This window comes from Amblyomma mixtum, chromosome 2, assembly GCF_055824585.1.
Source record: "Amblyomma mixtum isolate Tamu chromosome 2, ASM5582458v1, whole genome shotgun sequence".
NCBI lineage: Eukaryota > Metazoa > Arthropoda > Arachnida > Ixodida > Ixodidae > Amblyomma > Amblyomma mixtum.
In genome coordinates, this window is record NC_143013.1 from 183,137,937 (window position 1) to 183,154,298 (window position 16,362).

Consider the following 16,362-nt stretch of genomic DNA (forward strand, 5'->3'; position numbering starts at 1 on the left):
GTTAAAAGGAGAGTGTGTTGTCGGCCCAGTTGTCTTTGTATGACAAAAATGAAGTGGGCGCTAAACTTAGACAAGGGCTGAGAAGGTACACATACGACGATTGACAGGCGCTACTACCAACTGTTTAATGGGAGTGACACACGGAATATGAAGTAAAAATACGAGCATGCGCAAAGAAAGTGTAGGCACACACGTAATACAACCGCGTTTCGAATATCACAAAAAAAGAATTAAGATCAGCACATTGACACCATATCAGATAAGCAGATAAGCATATCTGCAAAGAAGAACGACTGCTGCAGCGATCAGCTAGCCTTTTAATATGGAAGCCCTACAGCAGAAGCCGACCTATTACATTAGCGCTCCTGCATAGAACCTTAGTGTTCTCAAATCTAGCCCTACACGCGCTGACAAAGGAAGATACCTGTCGTACTAGATCTGACGTTCTCTCGTTATTTCCTAAATTTTTCTCATGCTCCCGTAGCCGGTCATTAATGCAATGGCCAGTTTGGCCTATATGAAAAGACCAACAAGAAAGGGGTAAGCTGTATACAACTCCTGTAGCACATTTGACATAAGAGATGCCATGTCGCTTTTTACGATCACCATCGCAAGCACTAGATATGCGAAGGCAAAGGTTAGATAGCTTGTTGGGGGCTCAGAAAATCATAGATACGTGGTGCCTGCCGGCTACCTTCCTGAGGTTGCGCCGCACACGTTACACATATGGGACAAGCACCGACTTTGAAGACGAGAGTTCGGGTCTTCTTTTTTTGAGCGCCTTTAAGTTTTTGCAGCAGGGTTTCAGCGACAGTAGGAATAACTAGGCCAGGGAAACCTCCCGCCAAGATTCGAAATACCTGACCGTTGAGACTTTCCTGCACGTTCAGAAGGAACGACTTTAGAAGGGCAGACTCCTGACAGAGGGACGCAATAGCTCTATTCGTACCTTTGAGTGTAAATAGTGGCATCCTGACAACTCTTTGTTGGCGCAGGGGAAGTACCTCCAGTAAACTTGGCTATCACAGAACGTAAGCTATAAGTCTACGAACGGTAACTGTTGATTATCAAGTCGTTCTTGTGTGAAAACCAACCCTCGTGTTAATTGATTAAAAGCACTTAAAATCTGTAAAACAACCGGGTCAGGGGATGTAAAGGTCCGAACCCTTGAAAGAATTAAAACATCCTCTACATATCTAAAAAATTCTAAAACAGGACAGTCCCGTAAATTTAAATCTATTGAGTGGTTGATAAAGGCTCAAAAAAGATCACATGAAATTGGCGCGACACATGAATCAAAGCAGATACATTTGTTCTGCAGGTAAAACTGGTTGTCATGTAAGATAAAGGTAACATTAAAGTAATGCTCTAAAAGCATTAAAAAATTATCTGTTGAAATGCCGGCGTTGTTTTAGAATGCCGCAGCCTAAGAGCATTTGATACACTCTCTAGCAGATGCCAACAACTCAGGATGTGTTATGGAATAGAACAAATCTTCAATGTCTACAGAAAACGCAGAACCAATCTGATCGCTGTTTTTCAAAACCTCTGCCACATCTGCTGACTTCTTTACCAAGAAGGGGTCTTTAATAACAAATGTGTATTCTTAGGAGGAAGAAATCTATATCTGGTGTTGCTATCATCCATTCACACTTGCGATAATCCTAAATGGCAAATCTGGCTTCTGCGTTTTAGCCTAAAAAAGACTCACAAGGAACTCTTAATCAAAAGCATTCGCCAACAACGTCAGCAGCAAGCTCTTGAAAATCTTTGCCCTCAAAGGTGTGAAAAGAGCTACTGCGTCCCTCTGCCTGGAATCTGCCTTCTTAAAGTCGTGCCCTCATAGCATGGAGGAGAGTCTCAATAATCCGGTCTCCCGCCTCTTGGCGGTAGGCTTGCCTGGCCCGATTACTTCTGTTGTCGCTGAAACTCTCCTGCAAAAACAAAAAGGCGCCCAAGGAAGAAGACCCGAACTCTCGTCTTCAAAGTCTGTGGTTGTCCCATGTGAGCACCGAGTGTGGCAGAACCTCAATAAGGTGGCCGGCAGTAACCACGTACCTTTGGTCTTCTCAGAACCCAACAAACAATCTAAGCTTTGCCGCCGCATTCCTGGCGTTTCCGAGGGTGACTGTAAAAACCTACACGGCATCTTCTATGTCAAATGGGCAACAGGAGTTGTGCCCAGCTTACCACTTTCTTGCAGGCCTTTTCATATAGGCCAAACTGGCCATTGCATTAATGACCGGCTACGGGAGCATGAGAAAAATTTTGAAAATAACGACACAACGTCAGATCTTGTGCGGCAGGTTTCTTCCTGTGTGAGCACGTGTAGGGCTAGATTTACTAGCACTAAGACTATAGGCAGGAGCGCTAATGTAAAAAGTCAGGTTGTGCTGAAGGCCTTCCATATTAAAAGGCTAGCTGATCGCTGTTCGAGTGATGCTTCTTTGCCGATCTATAGCGCTCAATATTCTTTTCTTTATTCTTTTTTGCCATAATCGAGACTCGGTTGAATGACGTGTGAGCTTACACAGTCTTTGCGCATGCTTGTATTTTTGCTTCGTATTCCGTGTGCCACTCCACATTAAACACTTTGTAGTAGCACATGTCAATCCTCGTATAGGTTTCTTCTCAGACCGTGTCTATATTTGGTGCTCGCTTCATTTATATCTTTTAAAGGGACACCGATGAGAACGCTATCAACTTTTGTTTCTTAGTGAAATACGGTAGTTAAGATTTTGCCGCTTTGCTGCCGCTTGTCTGGCAGCGAAAGGTGAATTTATTGCTAAGAGATTCGGATTCGAAGTTTAAAAACTTTCTCCCGCAGCCAAGGTTGAAACTCGGGAATCTCTGATGACCAAATAAGAGAAGAGTGACGTAAAGGAGCGGGAACGAGAGCGAAGACTCCGTAACTGTGAGCAGCGAGCGCTGCACTCCCGCCTAGCAGCAGCCGAAATGAAAACTACTGCCGGCCAGACGTTGAAGGCCTCGATCAGGCGTCGCTTCCTTTACGTTCCCACCAGCTTTACATTGGATGCTGTTCCCGATTCAGACCAAGAAGTTCTAGCATTGAACTGCGGGCTGCATACAGTGGCCTCAACCCCACTCAGAGTGCGATGCTTTTGAGGGCTGAGGCAGCAGGTCTCGCAAATGAGTCCTAGCGCAGAGGAGTCGGCAGCGTCGCTGTCCCCACCGAGCCACCGTCAGGACTCAAGTGTAATGACTGGTACTTGCGGGCGTATTTAAATTCGTTAGTAATAATTGTGGTTGGGCTGGTTAAGCAGCCCAGCTACTTGGTACTTTGAAAAATAGAAAACGCCGAGCTTTGTGTTTTCTAAGGCGGAGCCGGTTTCAACATTAGCTATACACGGTTTGCACGAACTTAGTCCGAGGAGTACCTAGGCAGGCGCTTTGAAGACCTCTGATTCCTCGTCTTGTTAAATCGGGAGCATAATGAAACCACGCGGACAAGCAGACAGCAGATCCGCAAAGCTGACCACAATGTACAGAAACTCAACTGGGCGCCAGTTGCGCACTGAATTGCAGGTTTTCTTTTGCTTCAAACATTATCGCTTCTCGGCCTTTTGGCTAAGATCAAAGCATTTCAAATATTTAGGTTTTCCTTGTTCGTCTTCCTGGTATGATAAAAATGCACCAGTGGTTTCAAAACGAAACTTATAAACTTCAATATTGATCAAACACGTAACCTTCATGCTCGTTTGTCAGCCTTTGAGATGTTTGGTGTGTTTGCTTTTAGATGTATTTCACCACCATGCTTGTACCTGCGAGATTGGTCTGCGGCGGTCATACCTGTATTTTAGTTGCTCTTTTCTACCTTACAAGAGCTTCCAGAAAGAGTGGTGTTTTTTGCCTTGGAGCTGGTATTCTACCGATATCAGCCAACTTCATTTTCTCATCAGTGTCCCTTTAACGGGCGACTAAAAGAGATATCAGACGTTACCTTGATCCAGCATAAAGAAGCCAATGCAAAGCTAAATTAACCCCAGCCATAAAGAACATAGGTGCGCACTTCTTGAGTTGACTAGATTATATGTCTAATGCTTGTGTGGAAAGCTAGGGATTGGGAGTTTCTTTGCTGTCTTTCATTTTAATGTAGAGTGCAGTGTTTGTGAACTCTGAGTTTTCTAGTTTAACATCCTGACGCGACGGACAAGTCATGAGGCGCGCCGTAGTGGAGAAGTCTGGAATGATTAAGACCACCTGGGGTTCTTTAACCTGCTCTGGGAGCACACTGCTGTTTTCGTAATCCGCCTCCAGTGAATTAGAGCTTCCGCAGCCGCTTTCCAACCGGCTACCTTCAGGACAGCAGTCAAAAGCCAAAGTCACTCAAGCAGCGGCGGATCATGGCGGATCGTAAACGAAACTTACGGGAGTTTTCTAGCCCTGGCTTAAGCACCTGTCACACTAGGCCAACAGACAGCCGATTCGGTCTGCCAGAACCATGTCGTCGTGTTGTCACACTATGGCGACTAAAACAGTCGCCCGAGTATCGGCGTGGGTGCCAAGTCTTCCTCAAGAAGGCAGTCGGCAGATGTCCGTCAACTCTCATGTCACACTAGCCAGGCAACGTGCGAGACTTCCCGCCGACTTCGCCCTTCATCGTTCGAGCTCTTCTTTTCTGACTACTATTTCTTTACTTTCTTATTATGGTTATTATTATTTCGTGCCGTGCGAAATTCATCGGCCGTGGACGCATTATTTGTAATTTTTGAGCAAATCCTAACATAGCAAAACTCCTCAAAAATCGTGATTATTAACCTTCACTTTAAGGGTAACGGAGTGCATTCCAATAGAAGGCAAGCATCGCAGAGGCCGGCAAAAAATTAGGTGGGAGGATTAATTTCAGAAATTTTCGGGAATACGGTGGCCGCAACTGGCGAAGGAAATGGTTAATTGGAGAAACATGGGAGAGGCCTATGCCCTGCAGTGGGTGTAGTCAGGCTGATGATGATGAACCTCGATTGCTTTCCGCCCTGTACTGAGTGGCAATGATTGCTGGGTGAAAGGCATGTCTCGCAAAAAAAAAGCAGTCACTCGCGGACAAACAAGAAGAAAAAGGTTATTTAAGGGTAGAAATAAAAGAAAAATTGAAGAATTTTTGAACATGCTGGCTCGAACTGGGGACCTGCGGTGTGACAGCCTAGCAGAGCCTACTGCTGTGCCCACGACGCCACGCAGGACAGAACGACTCGAGGTCTTCAGAATTGCAGATCGGAAGTGCGATACTCGCGTCGGGATTTGAGCAGGAGACATGTGCGAAAACTTGGCCGGCGCGCTGCACCGGTCGCCGCTTGTGAGCTGCCGCCTCAATGCAAGCAGGGACACACGGAGCGGCAGGCATCGATGCGCCACTCGACTCGAGCTCCGCCTAGAGCCTGTGTCACAAAAGCACATAAGCTTTGCCACCGCCGAGCAGTCACTAGGCACTAGGCTTGGCGTCGAAGTTCGCAGGAGAAAAGACGAAGAGCAATATTTTCAGTGACCGCCTGTATACTCGAGCAGCGACGAAGCATGCCTACGCAAGGTGCGAGCTTTCGGCAACTGCGCTTCCCGCGGTCGTGCCGGACGACGAACTGCGGTGCTCCCCTTCCGCCCAGGTCGTCGCTAAGCCTACCTGGTTTCGCATTGATGCCGAAGCTTAGGGCACTTCCGAACTAGTCAGCTCCGTAATAAAGCAACTAAGTTCTTTACTGCGAACCCTTTCCATAATAAAATAAAGTTTTGCTCGATTCCCGCGACGCCCTATACAGCGGATCTAGCAGACGGCAGACGATTTGCACCAAGCAGTAGCAGCAGCAAAGCGTATACGGGATAAAATTTGCTTGCATCGTAGTTTTCACAGCAATGAGCTGCTTGGTGTTGGTCAACGATCATAAAAAATGATTTCTATCTCAGAGCATGTTAAAAACACAAAGAAACAATTATAGCGGAATTGGTTTCGTGTGTGGTGTGAATGCTTTAGCTCGGCGGCTGGTCTCACGTGCACCCGGGGGCTGGCTGTTGGCCCTAAAAGCATGTCGCACTACGAAAACATCTGCTCCTCGTCCGTGGAAGTGTCTTTGTCGGCCTGTGTGCCAGCTTGGTCTGCCATAGGTAAGGTCTGCGGACCAGTCAGCCGATTGTCGGTGTCGTCGTCGGGTCTGTGTCTTCATCATGTAATGGTAGTTTGAGGTTCCTTTTAATATTTCACTTTTCTGCTACGGCAGTTGAGGGCGCGATTCCTGGTTTTAGGTGTCGGAGCTGCCGTTTGCGTTGGTGGCGGAACACGAAGAAGTATTACGAAGAGGAAAAAGAAGTGATGAGTGCTCTTTGTGCGAAACTGCACGAACTATACAATATGGTGGCCAATATCTCTCCCTCAATGAAATATCTCTACCGCAAGGAAGAACGCCAGGATGAATAGGGCGTTTCTTTCTGCCAGAAGCTTCAGTAGCGGGAACTATCATAAGTCTCTGTAACAAGACGTGCCTAGTGAATTGTATTTATTAACCAAAGTTATATTTATTGATTTTGATGGAGATGAAACGCAAAAGGCGCAAGTGTACTGTGCGATGTCAGTGCACGTTAAAGATCCTCAGCTGGTCGAAATTATTCCGCAGCCCTCCACTACGGCACCTCTTCCTTCCTTTCTTTCAGTCCCTTATTTATCCCTTTCCTTGCGGCACAGTTCGCGTTTCCAGTGAGATATATGTGAGACAGATACTGCGCATTTCTTTTCCAAAAACCAATTGATTTTCGAAGGTCGAAAGCTGGTGGGTTCATGAAAAGTATTTATTTTTTGAAATACATTAATAAATAAATTATTTAATTAGCAAGTATTCAAAATATGGTATAATTTTGGACTCACTAAAGAGATAAGACCAGGCTGCGACTATATTTTTCTGCATAATATGAAAAGGTGTGTTTTCGAGAACAGGCCGTTAGTGTGGAATTTAAGCTACCGGTGCAAGGTAATTCCTTTTTCTTACTGTTAGATTAAAATGAAATTTCACGCGAACTCAGAGGAATCAAGTTTGAAACACATTTAGGGAGCCTAGAGAAGCTATAATAGAAAGCGTTATTTATGCAGATGGGCGTGCGCAGTTGTGAAGCTATTCTCGCATAAAAAGAATCAGGATATTATTACGGCTTACGATGTGATGCAAAGCTAAATCGAAGGACTGGTTGGCTACCTAGAAAAGTAGCGCCGATTGAACTGATCTTGACCAGAATTTTTAAATTGTTTTTCCGAAGGTGCTACCATATTCTGACTGAAATACCTTTTGGCTTCTCGCAGGATTAGCGAACCTAAATGGCGACGTCTGGGAAGCAAACAGAAAATTCTGCATGCGCGAGCTGCGAGGCCTCACAATTCTGGATCCCTCAGCAAAGGACTGCACGGCGGTAAGGCATCAGTGCACTTCCTAAGTTAACGTTAAGAAACCCCGAACAATACCACTCTGTTTGTGGCCCTCCGCCCCTTTATGCGCCGAGTCAAAAGCCAGCGCACTCGCAATTTGCCACATGTCAGCTTCGATGCTCATGTATGCGCCAGAAACTAAACTATCATTTCAGCTAAGCACATTTGAGTGCCGTTAAATATTTTTCAACTTAGTTTACACTTTGTTTCGAAATTTGTTTTGTATTCTTGTGATTGTTGTTTTCCTGCTGCTTTAAATTCATCAACCTCGTCTGGTGCCCGCTGGGCATATTATATCTACAACAAAATGACGAATAAAAATGAGTAAATAAGGCTTCTCATAATCTGGCCACTCTATACAAAACGTGAAGGGCTGAGCACCCCGCGCACTGAAAAAACAATAATTGTACCCACTTTAGCCTACACGTACAGCGAAGCTCAAGTGTGTATGCCCATGCGGAGAGAAAGAATCTACCGCTCTACGGCTTCCGAACAATTTGCTGCTCATCTCATGAAACTACCTAGAAAAATATGTAATCTCCCTAGTTCATGCTGCTAGCAGATGCTCTATGAGTTCTACCAGCAAGCTTCACATCTTTCTGATGGCAATTGATTGCAAGTAACTGCAGACATCATCATCATCAGCAGCAGCCTGACTATGCCCACTGCAGGACAAAGACGTCTCCCATGCCTATCCAATTAACCCTGTCTTTTGCCAATTGCGGCCACCGTATCCCCGCAAACTTCTTAGTCTCATCCACCCACCTAACTTTCTGCCGCCCCGGCTACGCTTGCCTTCTCTAGAAATCCACTCCATTACCCTTAAGAACAAGCGGTTATCTTGCCTTCACATTACGTGCCATGCCCAAGCCCATTTCTTCCTCTTGATTTCGAATAGAATATTGCCACGTTTCCACAAGCAGCCACTAGGCGGCTGCTGTTCGCAAGTCGCGTGCACCGCCGAGTGAAAGAAGAAGAAGATCGGTTCCGGCTTCCTCTGGGTGCTCTTGGCTTGTTCTCCGGTGCCGTCCACGTCAACCATTAAAGCCTTTCGGTTACGAGCCCCAACGGCTACGTAACACTGGTGGAGGTGCGGGGTACTTCCGTAGTACGCGCTTTCAGGAAGTCGATGAGTGGAGCGAGTCCCGGGTCCTCACGTTGGCTCTGCGAAACAGTGACTGCGTCGACAGTTGCAATAAGAGGGAAGTCGGGCTCTTCGTCTTCGTTCGTCGACTGGATAGGCGAACGGGACAAGCAGTCGGCGTCGTTGTGCTGGCGTCCGGACTTATACACGATGGTCATGTCGAACTCTTGTAGACGTAAACTCCAACGTGCAAGGCGTCCGGAGGGATCGCGCAAGTTCGTCAACCAGCAAAGAGAATGATGGTCGCTCACGACCTGGAAGCGGCGGCCATAAAGATACGGGCGAAATTTCATCACTGCCCAGACAACAGCGAGGCACTCTTTCTCGGTGGTGGAATAATTGGTTTCAGCACGAGACAAAGTCCGGCTAGCGTACGCGATGACTCGCTCAGCGCCATCCTGCCACTGTACGAGCACAGCGCCGAGGCCTACGTTGCTTGCATCCGTGTGAACCAGGGTCTCGGCATGGGCATCGAAGTGGGCAAGCACAGGCGTTGTTTGTAAGCGGTGCCGTAATTCATCGAATGCCTTTTGCTGTTCGTCTGTCCAGGCGAAGGTGACATCATCTCGGGTGAGACGCGTCAACGGGGCAGCAATTCGTGAAAAGTTTGCAATGAATCGTCGGTAATAGGCGCAGAGTCCCAAAAAACGCCGGACTGTCTTCTTGTCGGATGGAGTAGGGAAGTTGGCGACGGCTGCAGTTTTGGCGGGATCGGGCTGAACACCTCGACGGCTGACGACGTGGCCCAGGAACAGGAGCTCTTCGTAACCGAAGTGGCACTTTTCAGGTTTTAACGTGAGGCCTGCAGATCTTATAGCCCGTAGCACGGTGGAAAGGCGTTGGGGGTGTTCCTCGAACGTTGGGGAAAACACAATAACGTCGTCCAGATATACTAAACAAGTTTGCCATTTAAGGCCGGATAAGACTGCGTCCATCATTCGCTGGAATGTCGCTGGAGCGGAGCACAATCCAAACGGTAGGACCTTGAACTCGTATAGTCCATCCGGCGTGACAAACGCAGTCTTCTCACGGTCCCGTTCGTCTACTTCGATCTGCCAATAACCGCTTTTGAGATCGAGCGAGGAGAAGTAGCGCGCATGGCGCAGCCGGTCCAAGGAGTCATCAATGCGTGGTAGCGGGTAGACGTCTTTTTTTGTGACCTGGTTGAGTTTGCGGTAATCAACACAGAATCTCAGACTGCCGTCTTTCTTCTTAACCAAGACGACAGGTGAAGCCCAGGGACTCCTCGATGGCTGTATGACACCGTCATTCAGCATTTCGTCTACCTGCTGAGCGATGACTTCGCGTTCCCGCGGTGACACTCGGTATGGGTTCTGTCGGACTGGTCGGATACGTTCGTCGGTTATTATGCGGTGCTTGGTGAGGGGCGTCTGCTTGACCGCGGAGGTAGACGAGAAGCAGTCTTGAAACTGAGAGAGCAGCCAGACAAGTCGATCCTTCTCGGTAGGTAATAGAGCGGGGTTCACATCGAGGGCGAATTGGGCCGGTCGGCTGGCAGATGTCCCGGTCTGGAGTGCGATGCAATCAGAAGTTTCGGCGATATCTTCCAAGTAGGCGACCGTGGTCCCTTTAGCGATGCGTTGTCGCTCATTGCCGAAGTTGGTAAGGAGTACATCCGCGAGGCCGTTGGTCGGATGGACGATACCGCGGGCAACACAGACGCCGTGATGGAGCAGCAGCTCAGTGTTCTGTTCGGCCACCCCTGCAGCACTGGACTGGTCGTCGCACCTGACGGTAACGAGAGTACATGAGCGTGGCGGCACGGTTACATCCGCGTCAAGGATGCGCAAAGGTGCGTGGCGTCGTTCGGCGTCTGCGGAAGTCGGTGCAGGCGGTGAAAACGTGACCAAACGGCGAGGAACGTTAATGACGGCACCATGCTGTCGTAAGAAGTCAAGGCCGAGGATGAGGTCCTTGCAACAGTTGGGCAGAATAACGAAAACCGCAACAAACACGGAGTCGGCAATGGTGACTCGTGCAGTGCAACGCCCTAAAGGTGTCATAAGGTGGCCACCAGCAGTACGAATTTGGGGTCCAGGCCATTCAGTCCGAACTTTTGCGAGCCGATCCGCGAAATTCTTGCTGATTATTGAGAAGTCTGCTCCTGTATCTACTAAAGCAGTCACTGGGTGCCCGTCAACAAGCACGGGAAGGTCGGCGCTAGCTGTGTCATCGGTATGAGGGAAGCTCGGAGTCACGGAATCACGCTGCGGCAGCGTCGCTGTCACGGAATCACGCTGCGTAATGCCACAATATCATTAACCCGCGTTTGTTCCCTCGCCCACTCTGGCCGCATCTGATCTCTTAACGTTACACCTAACATTTTTCTTCCATAGCTCGTTGCGTTGTGCTTAAGTTAAGCTGAACCCTCATTGTCAGCGTCCAAGTTTTCTGCCCCATAGGTGAGTACTGGTAAGATACCGCTGTCGAATGCTTTTCTCTTGAGGAATATCGGTAAAATGCCATTCATAATCTGAGAGAACCTGCCAAATGCGCTCCACTCCATTCTTATTCTTCTACTTTACTACTTCCAGCACCACGCTACCAACTGCGAAATGCTGTTACCTTGCTAGACTGTTGAACATTACATTGGGTTTCAGCATGCTAATTTTTAGCCTCACCGCTTTGCCCTGCCTGTCTAACTCATTGATCATGTTTTACAATTCATGTCCTCAGTGACTTAGTAAGGCAATGTCATCAGCGAATCGGAAATTACTTAGGTATTCTCTGTTAGCTCTTATCCCCAACTGTTCCAATTTCAGGTCCCGGATTACCTCCTGTAAACAGGTGTTGAATAGCATTGGCGAGGTTGTGCCTGCCTGCCTGACACCTTTTCTCATTGGAATTTTATTTCTGACTTTATGGAGGACCCTGGTAGCTGTGAAATTGTTATAAATATCTTCGAATATTTTCACACAACAATCTTCTACACCCTGATTCCCCAAATTCCTGCATGACAGCTGAGGTTTCCACTGAGTCAAAAGCTCTCTCGTAATCAATGAAGGCTATATATAGGGGTTGGTTATATTATGCGAATATCTCTATCAGCTGATTGATAGCGTGAATATGGTCTATGGTCGAGTATCCTTTACGAAAGTCTTCCTGATCATTTCGATGATTGAAGTCTAAGGTTGACTTGAGTCTATTAGCGATTACCTTAGTAAATACCTTCTAGGCAACGGACAGCAAGACGATCAGTCTGTAAATCTTCAAGTCACTGACCTCTTCTCTTATGAATTAAATAATGCTAGCGTTCATTCAAGCTGCTGGTACGCTAGAGGCTACAAGGCATTGTGTGTACCGGGCGGCTAGTTTTTCTAGCACAATCTCTCCTCCATCCTTCAACAAATCTGACGTTACCTGATCCTCACCAGCTGCTTTCCCCCTTCGCATTGCTCCAATGGCACTTTTTACTTCCTCCTTCTTTACAGAACACCTTCTTCGTAAGTGGTTTTCTGCTTGTTTATATTTCATCTTCTTTGTGGAACGGGTTTTTTTTTCGGAAATGGCAGGGTGCACCACAGAGTTATCACCTTATATAATTTGGTGCCATGTAAATTATCACTGTTCGTGTATGTTTTAACTTGGCTACTGATGTCCCAGACAAGTTAAAACTCCCAGTCTGAAAATCGCAGCTAATCATGAGAGTAAAGATACGGACGCGAATGCGGCATTTTTTGGTGATATTTCGCAAGGCACGCAATGTAAATTAACGAGCACTACGGGTACAAACATATCAAAACGAAAGAGCTGACCATGCGTGCGAGGACGTAAGTACGTCGCCGTAGCTTCTAGCGAAGCTCGCCTTCGATCATGACGCACAATTCGCATCCTTTCCTGCTCTCAAGGCACGTCTGTTTCTTCGCTTTCGACTACAACGCCAGGTGTCATCTTCCACGCACCTTGTGGCGGCGCGCGGTAATGGACAAAACGTGCACATAGCGTGCTGTAAGCTTTAGCCACAACGCGTGTCGCCTGCCAAAAGTAAGAAAAATATTCCGATTGCTTTTACCAACCTAAGTAAAATGACTTCTTGACCTTTTCCGCTCATCTCCAGCTAAAAGTCTAGTTATTGGTAATCTCGCGCATAATTAAACGTGTCCATGTAGAGTGCTGGCTACAATGAACGTCGTAGCGGGCATCGGCATGCTAGGCTTAATAAATTGGGGTTGTTTACTGTCCGCACACGCCTAAGCATGTATTGCTCTTCGTGTATAGCATCCGGAAGATATGCAGACTGATGGTCCACCGCGGGAATCAGCAGCGTAAATGAACGAGCAACCAAAAAAAACACGTTTTGACGGCAGGCATGGCAAAATACCGGACTAAGAGAAGCCTATGCATAACCAGACCTATCCAGGCAAACTCAAAGTTATCTGTCTCGTTCCAGTGCAAAATTTGTTCGAGTAATACTTGCTACCGAGAAATGGCAATGTTGAGGCATAAACTGTGCTAACTATAAAAGGGTGCAATGCTCCCAACGAAACAGCGTGAAAGCGCAAACTGTTTGTTCGCTTCCTTCCTATCCTGGCTTTCTACCTGCGGTGCAGCACTTCAGGTGCATTCTGAATGTAGCGCTAGTTGCATTGTTGATTCCTACGCTACTTGCATGAGAGACACCAACAGCAACTGAATTTCAGAGTATACGGAAACCAATTCATTAACATGGGCTTGAATTCCATTCCGCGAGTTTGCTGACTGCTGACGCCTGTCATCCTGTCTAAGTTGCTCAGACAACAATAAACACCGCCGCCACATCTAGTTTGCTGAGACGGTGAGGAGGACGTCGACGTGAGGCTGAGACGGCGTGACATCGAAGCTTTGTGATGCTGCTGAACACTGAATAGCAGTTGTAGGACAGATATCGCAGTGTATTCGTAAAAAGTGCGTTTGTCGTAGTACTTATACAGACTGAAGCCTTTGCTCCTCTCTTTTCCAGAAACAGTTGCACCTGCTGGAACGCTGGATTAGCGAGGCTGACAGCCAGCCGTTGTCTCTGATGAGTTCACTCCAGGACTACTTCGCCTGCCACGTAGCGTCTCTTTTCTATGGCTCAAGGATCGCAGACGACCCTTTAGCCCTGCAACAGATGACCGACCTGCTCAAGAAGATGGGCAGGGAGCAGTTCGATGGACTACACTTCACTTTTTGCCCGCAATTTCTGTGCCGTCTTCTTGAGGCCTTACCATTCACTAGATACGGGAGGCTGCACAGAGCTGGACATGAATTCTATATGTTTACAATGTGAGTATCCAACGTTCCGCTTATTTATGCGAAGTCTGTTCCTTATTAGCTGAAGCTCTCGAGGAACTGTTTTGCGCCTGCTTTTGTCAACATGGACGACACCTAAGCCTTGAAGCCAAGGGCACCGGCGGGTAAACATCGACAGAATTACCAACTTCTTTTTCAACTACCAACAGCGCAATTGATATTCACATGGTCCATCCATCACCATGGAGAGAGAGCCAGTGGAATAACTCGGATATGCGACGTTGCAGTAGGAGGGCGTTTATATTAGCAGATTTGAATTTCTAGCATCTAGTGATTGTGCTTATGTCGTCTTCTGATCAGTTTCGGCCGCAGCATGAACAAAAAATGAAACTTTTTAACATTAAACCATCCCCAGTGCATTCTACCTCAATGCTCCAAATCTTCGATGGAGATTTTCGTTATTTTCTCTCAGTGCGCTCAACAATGAATGCTGTGAAACCAAGCTTTTTATTCTAGGTCAGAAGAAAAAGGAAAAAAAAAATACTGTTTACGTAATAGATTAGAGCCAAAAGCGTACGGCGTAAGGTTCGCATCAAAGCAACTTCCTTCAGGCAGTATTCTTCAGCAAATCTCATTGTCATATTGAGGCTAGATGGACTCCTCGATCAAAGCGTGCCAATTTTTCTGGTCCCCAGAACTTAATGATACCCCGTCCTGATAAAACTTTGTTTTCAATGGCATCGGGAAAATGCGTCCCGAATAAAGCTTTAAAGACTTTAAAAAGCCGACATGTGTAAAAGACCTGCCGTGGTTGTTTCGCGTAAGAAAAAAATTACACCCACACTTAGGTGAAGACAACCCTGCAAAAAATAGCCAAGTTTTGAACTGTTTCGACCACCTATTCATGTCTAAAAACACATTATTTCCGCTCAGCAGATTTCCTGCCCATATGTCACGCATCTGCAAAGGAAATTAGACTTTTTCAACGATCAAACTACACAGTCATGCACTCGCTCAGTTATATGAAGAGCTACTTCGTGCAGCAACGCAATACTTACACACGTTTCTCTCTCAAGACAACAGATGGAAGTTTCTATTCAGAAACAGAAGGAAGAGAAAGAAAAGGACTTCTTTCACTCCTATATGAGAACGATTGAGAAGGCAAATAAAGAGAAGCATCCATTGTTCCAACGTGAGTTGCGGAGCATTCTTATTCTACAAAATTAATTCTTCTCTGCCAGCGTGTTAAAGGTGAATACTAGCTAGATTAGTCGTCAAGAGCAAGCTTGACGTCTAAGTTGCTTAACCCCATTGAAATAAATGGCTTACTGCAGGAGAAGCTAACTCGCTGGAGGGTGGACTGACGTCTTGGTTACCTAATCCTTGCAGATCGCTTCCTCGTCGGCCACGTAAAAAGCTTCGGTTTAGGTGGCACGTTCACAACTGCTGCGAGGCTGCAGTTGCACTTTCTGAACTTCGCTGTTTACCAGGACACCATACAGTCTATCGTTCAGAGAGAAATCGATGCTGCAGTCGGTCAGCATAGATCTCCAACGTGGGAGGACCGAAATCAAATGCCATTCACTATGGCGTGCATCTGGGAAATGGAACGCTGGAAGCCCACAGCCAAACTTGGAGGGGCGAGGCAGTAAGTCTACATCAAACTCTAAAGAAATGGACGTCAGATGCACCGTACCTGCCAGACTATCACTCACGCAAGGAACTTAAAAGTAGCGGAAGGGAAGTTAATTCCCAAGTACCGTTACACCAACCATGCCTTCTTATGTGAATGCTGAAATTTTTTCTTGAGGAGTGAAGCGGCAAATTGTGAAGTAGGTCAAAATCTTCAATTTTTCAGTTTATTGGTTAAGTGATACTTGACTTTTTATCGGTGTGGTAACTAAACATTACAAATAAATATGCAGGAGAAACGAAAGACCTCTTACTTTTCTTTCTGAGTGAATGTCAAACATTGTGAGCGAATCGCGCTTCCATTTCTCTCGGCACATCGCAGATTCCGCAGTCTTCCGATGGCGGAGCACCGCCATTTGGTATTTCTATGCATTACTGGGAAGAGAACAGATCAGAGCTTCTACTGGTCGCAATGCTGCATTTGTTCCGCCAAAATCGAAAGCAAATGAGCCGCTAGAGAACTAAAACGAAATAATAAACTTTAGAGTTGAATTTCTCTGCTTTCAACCTTTTCTGCATTGCTGCCTCTCGACCCTTCCACATTCCGAAACGAATAACTCTAGAATGGCTCTGGTTTATTGCGCATCACACATTAGACCTGGTGCAGAGCGACAACAATCGTGTGCGTTAAACTTGCGATTGTTTCTGAAAATTTGTTTTTCAAGAAACACTTTCACCACTCTGTTCATGGTCGGGTAGAATATTTATCTTCGTCAGAATTGGGGCATCTAAAAGAGAAACAAATGTGTCCATTGCACAAAACAAGACTTTGCGATGATGCTTACATAAGAAACACTCGTGCATTTCTCCTTAGATATTCAACGCCTCGATGATGATTTCTTCAGGGCGCTAAATGTAGTCCGTTACCAATTCC

General features: G+C 46.6%; 1 protein-coding gene and 1 long non-coding RNA gene across 2 annotated transcripts in view; one reads left to right on the forward strand and one right to left on the reverse strand.

The window, feature by feature from the left end:
• Window positions 1–16,362, reverse strand: part of LOC149361772 (uncharacterized) — a 232,558-nt gene that overhangs the window by 159,723 nt on the left and 56,473 nt on the right. The gene's annotated exons all lie outside the window — the stretch shown is intronic.
• The window catches only part of LOC149361775 (cytochrome P450 2B11-like), a 37,623-nt gene continuing 28,581 nt past the window's right edge, over window positions 7,321–16,362 (forward strand). Inside the window, exons 1-4 of the mRNA XM_089572815.1 lie at window positions 7,321–7,404; window positions 13,525–13,829; window positions 14,873–14,988; window positions 15,186–15,444. Coding sequence (XP_089428941.1) covers window positions 7,348–7,404; window positions 13,525–13,829; window positions 14,873–14,988; window positions 15,186–15,444 — 737 coding nt within the window. The 5' untranslated portion in view covers window positions 7,321–7,347. The remainder of the gene's footprint in view (window positions 7,405–13,524; window positions 13,830–14,872; window positions 14,989–15,185; window positions 15,445–16,362) is intronic.